Source organism: Theropithecus gelada, chromosome 16, assembly GCF_003255815.1.
Source record: "Theropithecus gelada isolate Dixy chromosome 16, Tgel_1.0, whole genome shotgun sequence".
In the NCBI taxonomy this organism is placed as follows: Eukaryota; Metazoa; Chordata; class Mammalia; order Primates; family Cercopithecidae; genus Theropithecus; species Theropithecus gelada.
The window spans coordinates 41,418,951-41,431,148 of record NC_037684.1 but is presented as its reverse complement, the minus strand read 5'-3'; the positions used below and the strand labels follow the sequence as shown (position 1 = coordinate 41,431,148).

The 12,198-nt window shown below is 39.8% G+C and overlaps 1 protein-coding gene across 3 annotated transcripts in view; it reads right to left on the bottom strand.

Moving 5' to 3' along the window:
* The window catches only part of BPTF (bromodomain PHD finger transcription factor), a 151,395-nt gene that overhangs the window by 90,698 nt on the left and 48,499 nt on the right, over positions 1 to 12,198 (bottom strand). For 2 of the 3 annotated variants that reach the window (XM_025361545.1, XM_025361547.1), the window contains exons 4-5: positions 9,941 to 10,144; positions 9,215 to 9,403 (exon numbers count right to left, since the gene is read on the bottom strand). In XM_025361545.1, the coding sequence (XP_025217330.1) occupies positions 9,215 to 9,403; positions 9,941 to 10,144 (393 nt within the window). Of the gene's footprint in view, positions 1 to 8,279; positions 8,283 to 9,214; positions 9,404 to 9,940; positions 10,145 to 12,198 lie in introns of all 3 variants that reach the window. The other variant, XM_025361546.1, reaches the window with a different exon arrangement.

Genomic DNA, 12,198 nt, shown 5'->3' with positions numbered 1-12,198 from the left:
TAACAAAGTGAGACCCTGTCTGAAAAAAAAAGGGAGGGGCCAGGCACAGTGGCTCATGCCTGTAATCCCAGCACTTTGGAAGGCAGAGGTGGGCGGATCACCTGAGGCAACCTGAGGTCAGGCGTTCGAAAGCAGCCTGGCCAATATGGCGAAACCCTGTCTCTACTAAAAATGCAAAAATTAGCCAGGTGTGGTGGTGCACGCCTGTAATCCCAGCTACTTGGGAGGCTAAGGTTGCAGTGAGCTGAGATCACGCAACTGCACTACAGCCTGGGTGACAGCACGAGACTCTGTTTCAAAAAAAAAAAGGAAAAAGAAAATGCCCATCAATAGGGCATTGGTTGAATAAAAGTTGGTATACACAATGAAATACCATGCAATTGTAGCAAGAACTGAGGATAATCACTATGTTCACACATAAAATGATCTCCAAGATTAAATGTTAAAAGCAAGGTGTAGAACAATACTTATAATATGCTTACTTTTGTGTGAGAAGAAGAGGAAATACACATTTATAAACAGATTTTACTTTTATAAAAAACAAAACCAGCTGGGCGCGGTGGTTCACGCCTGTAATCGCAGTACTTTGAGAGGCCAAGGCAGGTGGAGCGTGAGCTCAGGAGTTTGAGACCAGCCTGACCAACATGGTGAAACCCTGTCTCTACTAAAAATACACAAATTAGCTGGGCACGGGGGCAGGCGCCTGTAATCCCAGCTACTTGGGAGGCTGAGGCAGAAGAAGTGCTTGAACCCAGGCGGGTAGAGGTTGCAGTGAGCCAAGACTGTGCCACTGCACTCCAGCCTGGGCAACAGAGTGATACTCTATCTCCAAAAAAAAAAAAAAAAAATGAAGGATAACCAAAAACCAATAAAAATGGCTATTTATAAGAGAAAAGAAAGACATAGTTAACTAGAGAGAGAAGGAATGAAAGTCAAAATTCTCTGAATATCTCCGGTTACATAGTTTTGAATTTATAATAATGTAAATGTTCTACATTTTCAAAGAATTAAAGTTATTATAGAAAAGCAATCCCTAAAAATTAAACTGAAACAAATGAACTGTGTATCAAGTTGTGCATCACCACACAAAGGATTATCATCATCTTTTTTTTTAGATGGAGTCTTGCTCTGTCGCCCAGGCTGAAGTGCACTGGCGTGATCTCAGCTCACTGCAACCTCTGCCTCCCAGGTTCAGGCGATTGTCCTGCCTCAGCCTCCTGAGTAGCTGGGACTACAGGCGCCCACCATCACACCAGGCTAATTTTTTTTGTATTTTTAGTAGATATGGGGTTTCACCATGTTGGCCATGCTGGGCTCGAACTCCTGACCCGTGATCCGCCCACCTCGGCCTCCCAAAGTGCTGGGATTACAGGCGTGAGCCACCAAGCCTGGCCCTTTTTTTCTTTTTCTTTTCTTTCATTCTTTTTTTTTTTAAGACAAGGTCTGGCTCTATCACCCAGGCTGGAATGCACTGGCGTAATCTCAGTTCACTGAAACTTCTACCTCCTAGGCTCAAGCCATCTTCCCACCTCAGCCTCCTGAGTAGCTAGGACTACAGGCAAACACCAGCATGCCTGGCTAATTTTTATAGAAAAGGAATTTTGCCAGGTTGGGCAGGCTGGTCTTGAACTCGGGAGCTCAAGTAATCTGCCCACCTTGGCCTCCCAAAGTGCTGGGATTACAGGTGTGAGCCACAATGCCCAGTCCAGGGGATTATTTTAAGCGACTTTGGAATACGATATTTTGTCTGTACATCCTTCCTAGAAATGAAGTATAATGAGAAATAAAGAGCAGCAAAAAGTCGTAAATGCCATTCAGTAGTCTTAGTGTTAGCAGTAATACTGGTATTATGAAAATACTACTATTGAAAATAAATCACTTCCTCTTATTATTAATGCACATTAGGATTGGAATACCCTGTATTGGAATAAAGCAAATGTATAGCTGAATTACTGTTGTTGGAACTGAAACCTTCAGTGTAAGGGAACAGAGATACAAATGTAAAAACAAAGAAACTAAGTATGCTATCCGCAATCTGAATTTGAAATGTTAATATAAACTGATGATCTTTTTCTTTTCAAAAACATGTCTTTCATAACATACCCACCAAAAAAGCATAGGGGCAGTGACAGCCCAATAGCAAAAAGTATCTCTGAGTCTAGATTGTAGACTTTAAATATTGTTTCCCATTAAAAGGAACCAGGACTTCTTGGAGGAAAAAAAAAAAGATTCCGAGTCGGGATAGGTACTGTGTAACATACGTCTCAAACATTTTATTCTGCTAAAAAGCAAGAAGTCTGGCCAGCACAGTGGCTCACACCTGTAATCCTAGCACTTTGGGAGGCTCAAGTAGGCGGATCACCTGAGGTCAGGAGTTTGAGACCAGCCTGGCCGACATGGTGAAACCCTGTCGCTACTAAAAACACAAAAATTAGCTGGGTGTGGTGGTGGGTGCCTGTAATTCCAGCTACTCAGGAGGCGGAGGTTGCAGTGAGCTGAGATTGTGCCACTGCACTCCAGCCTGGGTGACAGAGCAAGACCCTGTCTCAAACAAACAAACAAACAAACCAACCAACCCAAAACTCCATATTACAGTCTCCATATAAATATAACTGATTCTAGGCCGGGTGGGTGGCTCATGCCTGTAATCTCAGCACTTTGGGAGGCCGAGACAGACAGATCACAAGGTCAGGAGTTCAAGACCAGCCTGACCAACATGGTGAAACCCCAACTCTACTAAACACAAAAATTAGCTAGATGTGGTGGCACATGCCTATAGTCCTAGCTACTCGGGAGGCTAAGGCAGGAGAATCGCTTGAACCTGGGAGGACGAGGCTGCAGTGAGCCAAGATCGCATCACTGCACTTCAGCATGGGCGACACAGCAAGACTCCGTCTATCCAAAAAAAAAAAAAAACCCTGATTCTGGAAAGATCATTAATGAGTGAGAGATTAACAGAGAATCATGCAGTCTCACCACCTAAACTCATTGATCCATCTAGGCATCTGTGAAGGTAGAAAAACCATATACCATGAGCCTTTTGGTGTGACACAATATAAATTAACCAGCACATTGTTTATAAGTATTCTTGCCAAAGACAGTTGAAACTGAATAGGTATTAAGAGATTAACTTTTTAACTTTTTAAAGTGGTATGTAGCAATCTTTCCCCAAATATTGCCCAACTTTTTCAGTTTAATCTTTAATCTGAGCCACACAAAATGTTTCTGATCACTGATCATACTCAATATAATGGGTAGATTTCTTCAACATGAAATCTACCCAATTTTCTTATATTCTCACTCCTCTCATTTTCATACTACAATTTTGTCATTTTTTCCTTCATATAATAACTTCTACCATATTATATGAAAATGACAATGTTCTGACAAGATTTTATTTCAAAGTAAAGCCTGAAATAAAATATATACAGAAGCAATTGTATATAAAGAAATTCTAAAGTAGATGTATTTGTACAAAAATTTTAAATTCTCAGATTTTTTAAAAGTCTTTCTGTTGCAGAAAATATACACAATACAAACATTAACCAAAATAAAGCTAGATAGCTTGAAAATATTATTAAAAATAACATTTCATAATGATAAAATAACATTTCATAGTGATAAAAGATTCAACAAAAATATAAATATTAGGTGCTCCTAATAACAGTTTCAAAGTGTATAATGCAAAAACTGAAAAAAGCAAAAAGAGAAAAAGGCAAATCTACAATACATAGTTGGAAATAATTTTAAAATATCTGACAGGAAAAAAACAAAAAACAAAAAACAAAAAACACCACCACCACCCAAAAATGTACCAAGAAATACAGATCAGAATAATATAATCAGAAACCTTATCTGAGGCCAGGTGCGGTAGATCACCTGAGGTCAGGAGTTCAAGATCAGCCTGGCCAACATGGAGAAACGCTATCTCTACTCATACAAAAATTAGCAAGGCATGGTGGTGAACACCTGTAGTCCCAGCTACTCAGGAGGCTGAGGTGGGAGGATTGCTAGGACCCAGGAAGCAGAGGTTGCAGTGAGGCAAGATTGAGCCACTGCACCGCAGCCTCAGCAACACAGCCAGACTCTGTGTCAAAAACACAAAACCAAAAGCAAACAAACAAAAAAATTAAAACAAGAAATCTTACCTGTCTTACACTGCACCCAACTGAAAAAATATATATATTACATATATATATGTAATGTACATATATGTAATATACATACAACCTTTTCAATTGTTCAAGGAACATTTATCAACATTAATTAAATGTTGGGCCATAAAACAAGTGTCAATAAAATTTAAAGGACATAAATCATGCATAGAATGTTCTCTGATAGAGGGTTAAACTAGAAATCAACTAGAAAAAAAAAAAGATAATTAGCTACTTAGGAAGCTGAGGTGGGATAATCACTTGAGCTCAGGAGTTCCAGGTTACAGAGAGTTATGGTCACTTTCCTGCAATCCAGCCTGGGTAACAGAACAAGACCCTGTCTTACACACACACAAAAAGCAAAACACAAAAACAGAAACCTACAAATGTTTGAATATTAAGCAATGTACTTCATCACACACCACATTAAAACAGAAATTAGAAAATATTTTAAACTACAGGATAAAGGGAACATGACATATAACAGTCTGTGGTTGTGTTCTGGTCATGCATTTAAAAATAAAATAAAATAAGTCTGTGGGATGTATCTATAGCAGGACACAGAGGAAAGCTGATAGCCTTGACAGTAGACATCATAAAAAAAACTAAACTACAAACCATCAAAGCAATCATCTTCAGAAGCTAGGAAAGAAAATCCACAAAAGCACAAAGAAAATAAAAGAAAGAACATAATACTAAGACCAGAAATTAATTTAGAAAAAACAATAGATAAGGTCAACAAAGTTTTTTTTTAAAAAAAGACTAACAGAATTGCTAACAGCCTTGCAACATGATTAATGGGGGCAGATAACAAATTTCTGGATTGGAAAAACAGAATGAGTATAGACCCTATATATATAAAAAAGATAGGATGTTATGCTAATAAATTGTAAAAATTCAGCAAAATGAGCAGATTCCTTAAAAAAGTCAATTAAACAGAACAAACCTAAGAAAACAATAGAAAATATGAATAGCCACTGCTGTACTTTGGATAGTTTAGATGTTTGTCCTCCCAAAAATCTCATGTTGAAATTTGATCCCAATGTTGGAGGTGGGGACTAATGGGAGGTGTTTGGATTCTGGAGTCGGATCCCTCAAGAGTAGATTACTGCCCTTGGGTTAGGTGTTGGGGGTGAGTGAGTTCTCACTCTATTAGTTCCCACTAGAGCCGATTGTTAAAAAGAGCCTGTCATCTGCCACCCCTGCCTCCCCTTTCCTCTCTCACCATGAGGTATCAATATACACTGGCTCCCTTTTCCCCTTCCGCCATTAGTGGAAGCATCATGAGGCCCTCGCCAGATGCAGATGTCGGTACCGTGCTTCTTGCACAGTCTGCAGAACCATAGCCAAGTAAATCTCTCTTTTTTTTTTTAATAAATTACCAGCCTTAGATACTCATTTACAGCAACACAAATGGAATAAGACACCCATTATCTACTAAAGAAGTGAATGAAAACTGTAATAACCTTCCCATAATGAAAACTCCAGAACCAAATCACTCCAGCAAACATTTAAGAAATAACACCAGCCATAGCTGGGTGCGGTGGCTCACACCTCTAATCCCAGCACTTTGGGAGGCTAAGGCGGGCGGATCACGAGGTCAGGAGTTCAAGACCAGCCTGGCCAACATGGTGAAAACCCGTCTCTACTAAAAATACAAAAATTAGCCAGGTGTGGTGGTGGGCACCTGTAATCCCAGCTATTTGGGAGGCTGAGGCAGGAGAATCGCTTGAAACTGGAAGGCGGAGGTTGCGGCGAGTTGAGATTGCGCCACTGCACTCTAGCCTGGGCGAAAGAGTGAAACTCCATCTCAAAAAAAAAAAAAATTAACACCAGCCCCACAAAAACTCTTCTAGTACCAACTCATGATATGAGTCCAAAATATTCTTGATACTAAAGACTGACATTATCAGAGAAGAAAAATGCAAACCAATTTTACTCATGAAAGTAAATGCAAAAATCCTAAACAAAATGTTAGTAAACTGGATGCTATAATATATAACAAGGAAAATACATCACAACAAGTTATATTTACCCCAGGAACATGAGATTAGGTTAACATTCAAAATTCAATGCAGATACTTCTGCTTCTAGTCAAGGTAAAGTGAAAGAACCAAATTTACCCTCTCTCATGAAACAACTACAAAGCAAAAAACAGAACATTTATAGAAAATGAACACAGGAGCAGACAGGTACTTCCTAAAAGAGGATATCTAAATGACTGACACATACACACACACGAACACAGAAAGATGCTCAACATCCTTAGTCACCGGGGAGCTGGCAAGAGCAAAGAACAATAAAATATCCCTACATGCCCACCAGCATGTCCCCTCAGTCCTCCAAAAAGACAAAGAGCGATGCTGATGATACCAAGTGTTAGCAAGGATGCAGAGGAGCTAGAACTCTCATACACTGTTGAAGTGAGTACTTCCACCGCCTCTGTGGAAAACTGTTGAGCAGTATCTACCGAAGATAAGCATATACCAGCTCCATGACCTAGAAAATCCACAACTAGGCTTATACCTCTGGAAACGTATATATATGTGCACAAGAAACATGTAAAACATTCATAATAGTATCATTCATAATGGTCCCAAACCAAAATCCATTAAAATAACTATCAAAATGTAACAAGAATTAAGACAGACATATCTATATAATGGAATATCATACTGCAATAAAAAAGAATAAGCTGTTACTACTAGCAACATCTGGATGGCTCTCATTGATGTTTTGTTGAGGTGGGAAAAAAAGCTATCAGGCATCAACGAGTATACACTGCATGGTTCCAGTAAATTTTTTTTTAAAAGGCAAACTAATCAGTGGTGATAGAAGTCAGAATAGTTACTACCTTTGTTGGGCTAGGTGTAGTGGTGGCTAAAAGGGGGCATGATATGGTTACACAGATATGTTAACTTTGTCAACATCCATCAAGTTATTCACTTAATATTTACAAACTTTACAGCAGGTTACATTTCAATTTTTTAAAGTCGCTGGATGCAGTAGCTCACGCCTGTAATCCCAGCACTTTTTTTTTTCTTTTTTTTTGAGACAGAGTCTTGCTCTGTCGCCCAGGCTGGAGTGCAGTGGCGTGGTCTCTGCTCACCGCAAGCTCCGCCTCCCGGGTTCACGCCATTCTCCTGCCTCAGCCTCCCAAGCTACAGGCACCCGCCACCACGCACGGCTAATTTTTTGTATTTTTAGTAGAAACGGGGTTTCATTGTATTAGCCAGGATGGTCTCGATCTCCTGACTTCGTGATCCGCCCACCTCGGCCTCCTAAAGTGCTGGGATTACAGGTGTGAGCCACCGCGCCCAGCAATCCCAGCACTTTTGAGAGGCCAAGGTGGGAAGATGGCTTGAGCCCAGGAGTTCGAGACTGGCCTGGGCAACACAGTGAGACCCTGTCTCTACATACTTACTTACTAAATAAATAAATAAATAAGCTGGGCATGGTGGTGCACACCTGTAGTCTCAGCTACTTTGAAGGCTGAGGTGGGAGAATCACTTGAGCCTGGGAGGTCAAGTCTGCAGTGAGCCGTGATCACGCTACTGCACTCCAGCCTGGGTGAAAGAGCAAGACTCTCTCAAAAAAAAAAAAAAAGAAAAAAAAAAAAAACTTTACCAAAAATACCTTTCCATCCAAAATGCTTTCCAATCTGACAGTATCTTTTGTCGATAAGTTTTAATCATTAAATTAGGTGTCTAAATACATTCTGAAAGTTTAGAAAAGAAAACCAAGTAAGATGTCTTCTATCACAGCTATTGTTCTTAATCTGCCATGAATAATTCTCCCACCCCAATTCTTCTAACAAGGCATCTCATCCACTGACCATAGGTAGTAAACAGTTGTAACAGAGTTTGGTCCAGGGACATCACAAAGTGTCTAGCACATTGCCAGGCACATTGTAGGCACTCAATAAATATCTGCTGAATAAATAACTGCAGAGAGAGCCACAGAAACAGAAGGAAGCAGGTAATTCTCTCTGAAGGTCAGAACTCTATTAAGTCTGTCTACTGCTCACTAGAATGTAAGTCACCAAGGGCCCAGACCTTATCTATTTTGGTCACTGAAATATCCCGTTAGTGTATTCTGAAGTCGGGGACCTATTAAAATGTTTACCTACTTTACCAAAGTACCAAACTCCTCTTTAAAATCTGGTAATGGGGTTTCAACATGTTGGTCAGGCTGGTCTTGAATTCCTGACCTCAGGTGATCCACCTGCCTTGGCCTCCCAAAGTGCTGGGATTACAGGTGTGAACCACCATACGTGGCCCTGTTCTTGATCTTAATGACCAATCTCTCATCAGTATAAAATACGGTGAACTTACTGCTGATTGCTGTGGTTCTTCTGGAGCTTACACTTACATCCCTATCTGTAGCGCCCTGTTAAACTGGTGTTTTCAGCAACACAGCTCACTGTTGACCAGTACTCAAATGGAAGTCGTCCCCATAAGAACTGCAGGTTGTCAAAATCCTTCATGTTATGCAACAGGACATTCTTGGTGTGCTACAACTTACTTGGAGTATAACTTTAATTTCAAAAACTGAAAATATGAATTACTGGTCAACTTACATTTTTATGTCAAAATATATCTGACAACAATGTTCTGTGATAATGATTTTCTACCATAACACTACGATTTGAAATGTTATAAATATTACACGAGCACATGCAAACATAAAATTAATTTGTTAGTATCTACGGAACTGGAAAGGTCAGATCATTCAACATTGAGCCATTAGTACATAAGTAATTAAAACCAAAATATCTGCCACTATGGTCTGGTGATAAAATATAAAAATAAATCTATTAAACAAAACCAGCTAAATGAAGTTTAAGAAGCATGAAAATTATGATGAGTTTCAAGCACTAACTGCGAGGACATTTATCAAACTCCAAATGTTAGGTGACAACTTAGCAAACAGGGATGGCACTGTAAGCAAGCAGCATGAATGAACACATAGTTTAAAGTTTTAGGTGACATTCGGCTTTTACTACAAAAGGGAAGGATTCCCCCCATTACAGAGGCATTGTGATACGCTGCCCTCTGTACCTGGCACATCCTGGGGGAGCTCAGATGCCACCTTCTTCTCTGCCATGTTGCTGCTATCAGGGGTTTCTGAGAGACACCCCACGGGGCTCCTCCCTTCAGAGGGACTAGTCTCTTCTGAAGATGCATTTGTTGTGTTGTCGCCAAGATTTGCTGACACAGAGTTACCTTTATCCCCAACTTCTGTTGGCTCTACAGCAAAATGCACAACAAAACTTTAAAGATATTCTTTAAAATTGCTTCAGGGCATATGGCCACATTCAGTCAACTACTAAATTATCAATCACCAAAAATCCTGTTTCCGTTGGATGGCCATTTTAAAGCAATTAGATTCTCAGATATTGCTGCAATAGGTAATCCAGAGAGTATTTAAGAATACTTAATAATATATTAAGAATGCTTAACTAATTACTATAAAAATGAACATATTTCATCACATTCAAACACGTATATTCTGGTATAATATAAAAAATAGTACTTTTTCATAGGGAAATGGCAAACTAATGGGAAGTATAGAGACATGAATATAACATTATAGCAAACTCACTAATAAGTAAAACTCACTACAATTGTTACACATGTTACAAGAAGGGATGGTATCCTGATCTCTTTAGAAATATTAAACTAGGTAGCTGCTTACAATATTTCACTTTCATTTTGCAAGTAAAACTGGAAGTTTCATAAATAACACTGATGAAATATTTCTTTTTAATCAAGTAATTTTTTTACCCTCAGATTTTCCTTGCTCAGGGTCATCGTCTGGTGTTTTGTCGTCACTGTCTTTTTCAAGGGACTGATCTTCAAATTCTTCTCTACTTTTCTCAGCATCTTTAGAGTCATTCTCAGTCTCATTCTTGTCTTTTTCTGTTTCTTCTGGGCTTTTAACATTATCAATGTCTCCCTTTTTGACTCTTATGGATTCCAAAATTTCTTCTATAATGTGTAAAACAAACAAAAAAATCATTCCCATATATAACCAAACAGAACGGTACCACAAATGTCACTTAAGAGTTTCAATACAAGTTATTAAGGAGGAAAAATTAAGTATTTTTAAAGCATTAGATCTATGAAATAAGAATCAAGATTACAAACACAATTGTGTTTACAGAATTCAATCAATTTGGTGTACCTTCACCTCTAGAAAATACATGCTAATTATGGGCTCTACTTTTTTCTTTTTTTTTTTTTTTTGAGGCCGAGTCTCGCTCTGTCGCCCAGGCTGGAGTGCAGTGGCTCGATCTCAGCTCACTGCAAGCTCCGCCTCCCGGGTTCCCGCCATTCTCCTGCCTCAGCCTCCCGAGTAGCTGGGACTACAGGCGCCGCCACCACGCCCGGCTAATTTTTTTGTATTTTTAGTAGAGACGGGGTTTCACCGTGTTAGCCAGGATGGTCTCGATCTCCTGACCTCGTGATCCGCCCGTCTCAGCCTCCCAAAGTGCTGGGATTACAGGCTTGAGCCACCGCGCCCGGCCGGGCTCTACTTTTTTCTTAAAAAAAAAAGTAAAATTAGTCTATCTTTTTAAAATATAGGCTTGATATAGATATTTGTGACAGACGACAAAAACTACAAGCTGACATAGACCCACAGTCTGGGCAGCACACTGTAGTGATCAAAACCTAGAAACCTAAAACCCACTGTAAATCTGACTTGGATTAGCTGTGTGACTTTGGGTGAGCTACCTAACCTCTCCAGGCCATCATTTCCTCAATTGTAAGAAGAGAAAACAGAGGCCCTTTTGGAAACAACTTTCTTTCTGAAGTCCCTTAACTGTTCCAAAAGTCACTAAGTCTCTAAGTACACTTACCCTCTTTCAACTTAGATAGAGTGATACTATGGCACATTATAGGCCATGGGATATAAAAGGACCACAGTGTACAGAACACACGGTGTATCAGTATGGACTCATGGATATTAATTATATTCTTTGGTTTATCATGCAATACTATCACTTTTAATTTTGTTGCACAAATTGTTTCAGCTTTGGCCAGTGGGGACTTTTTCCGAGTCCAGTGTCCTTTTGACACATATTCATCCATCCAGCCATCCAGCCAGCCAGCATTTTCTCACTTTCCGGTATTACAAGATGCTCTGGGCTCACCTTGTATTTTCCCTGCCCTAGCCCTACAACTCACCATCTCTCCAAGGAGACCTTGTTCTTTTTTGAAGAACAAATTGGAGAATGATGTGACAAGTCACAATCTAGGTGCTTGGTGTGCTTGTTACTACTGGGGTGTTGCTATTCTAGAGTCTCTCGGCCAACAGAGCTAAGAAATGTAGTCATAAATATACACATCTATATTATTTCTGTATTTATTTGTGTGGACACATACGTGTATGACTGAAAGCCTATGTGTCTGTGTAGGATTCATTTACCATTGCCACTTGCTTATTTGTAACTTCTCTGACAGTGAGAAATCTGGCTCACATTATATCTAGTTATTTGTTCATTCCTAGTACACACAGTAAAATAGTTTTGGAATTGCTAAACTGTTTCCTCATAAAAATAAATTTACCAACTAGAGTACACTATTTGTGAATAAGAAGAAACACAGTTTTTCTTTTTCTTTTCTTTTTTTTGAGACAGAGTTTTGTTCTTGTCACCCAGGCTGGAGTGCAATGGCGCAATCCTGGCTCACTGCAACCTCTGCCTCCCAGGTTCAAGCGATTCTCCTGCCTCTGCCTCCCAAGTAGCTGGGATTACAGGCACCTGCCACCATACCCGGCTAATTTTTGTATTTTTAGTAGAGATGGGGTTTCACCATGTTGGCCAGGCTGGTCTTGAACTCCTGACCTCAGGTGATCCGCCCACCTCAGCCTCCGAAATAGACGGAAATAGAGGTATGTGTCACCACACCTGGCTAATTTTTTAAACTTTTTAAAAATAGAGATGGAGTCTCATTATGTTACCCAGGCTGATCTTGAACTCCCCCTGCCTCGGCCTACCAGAGCACTAAGATTACAGGCATGAGCAGTGCCCAGCCCTTAA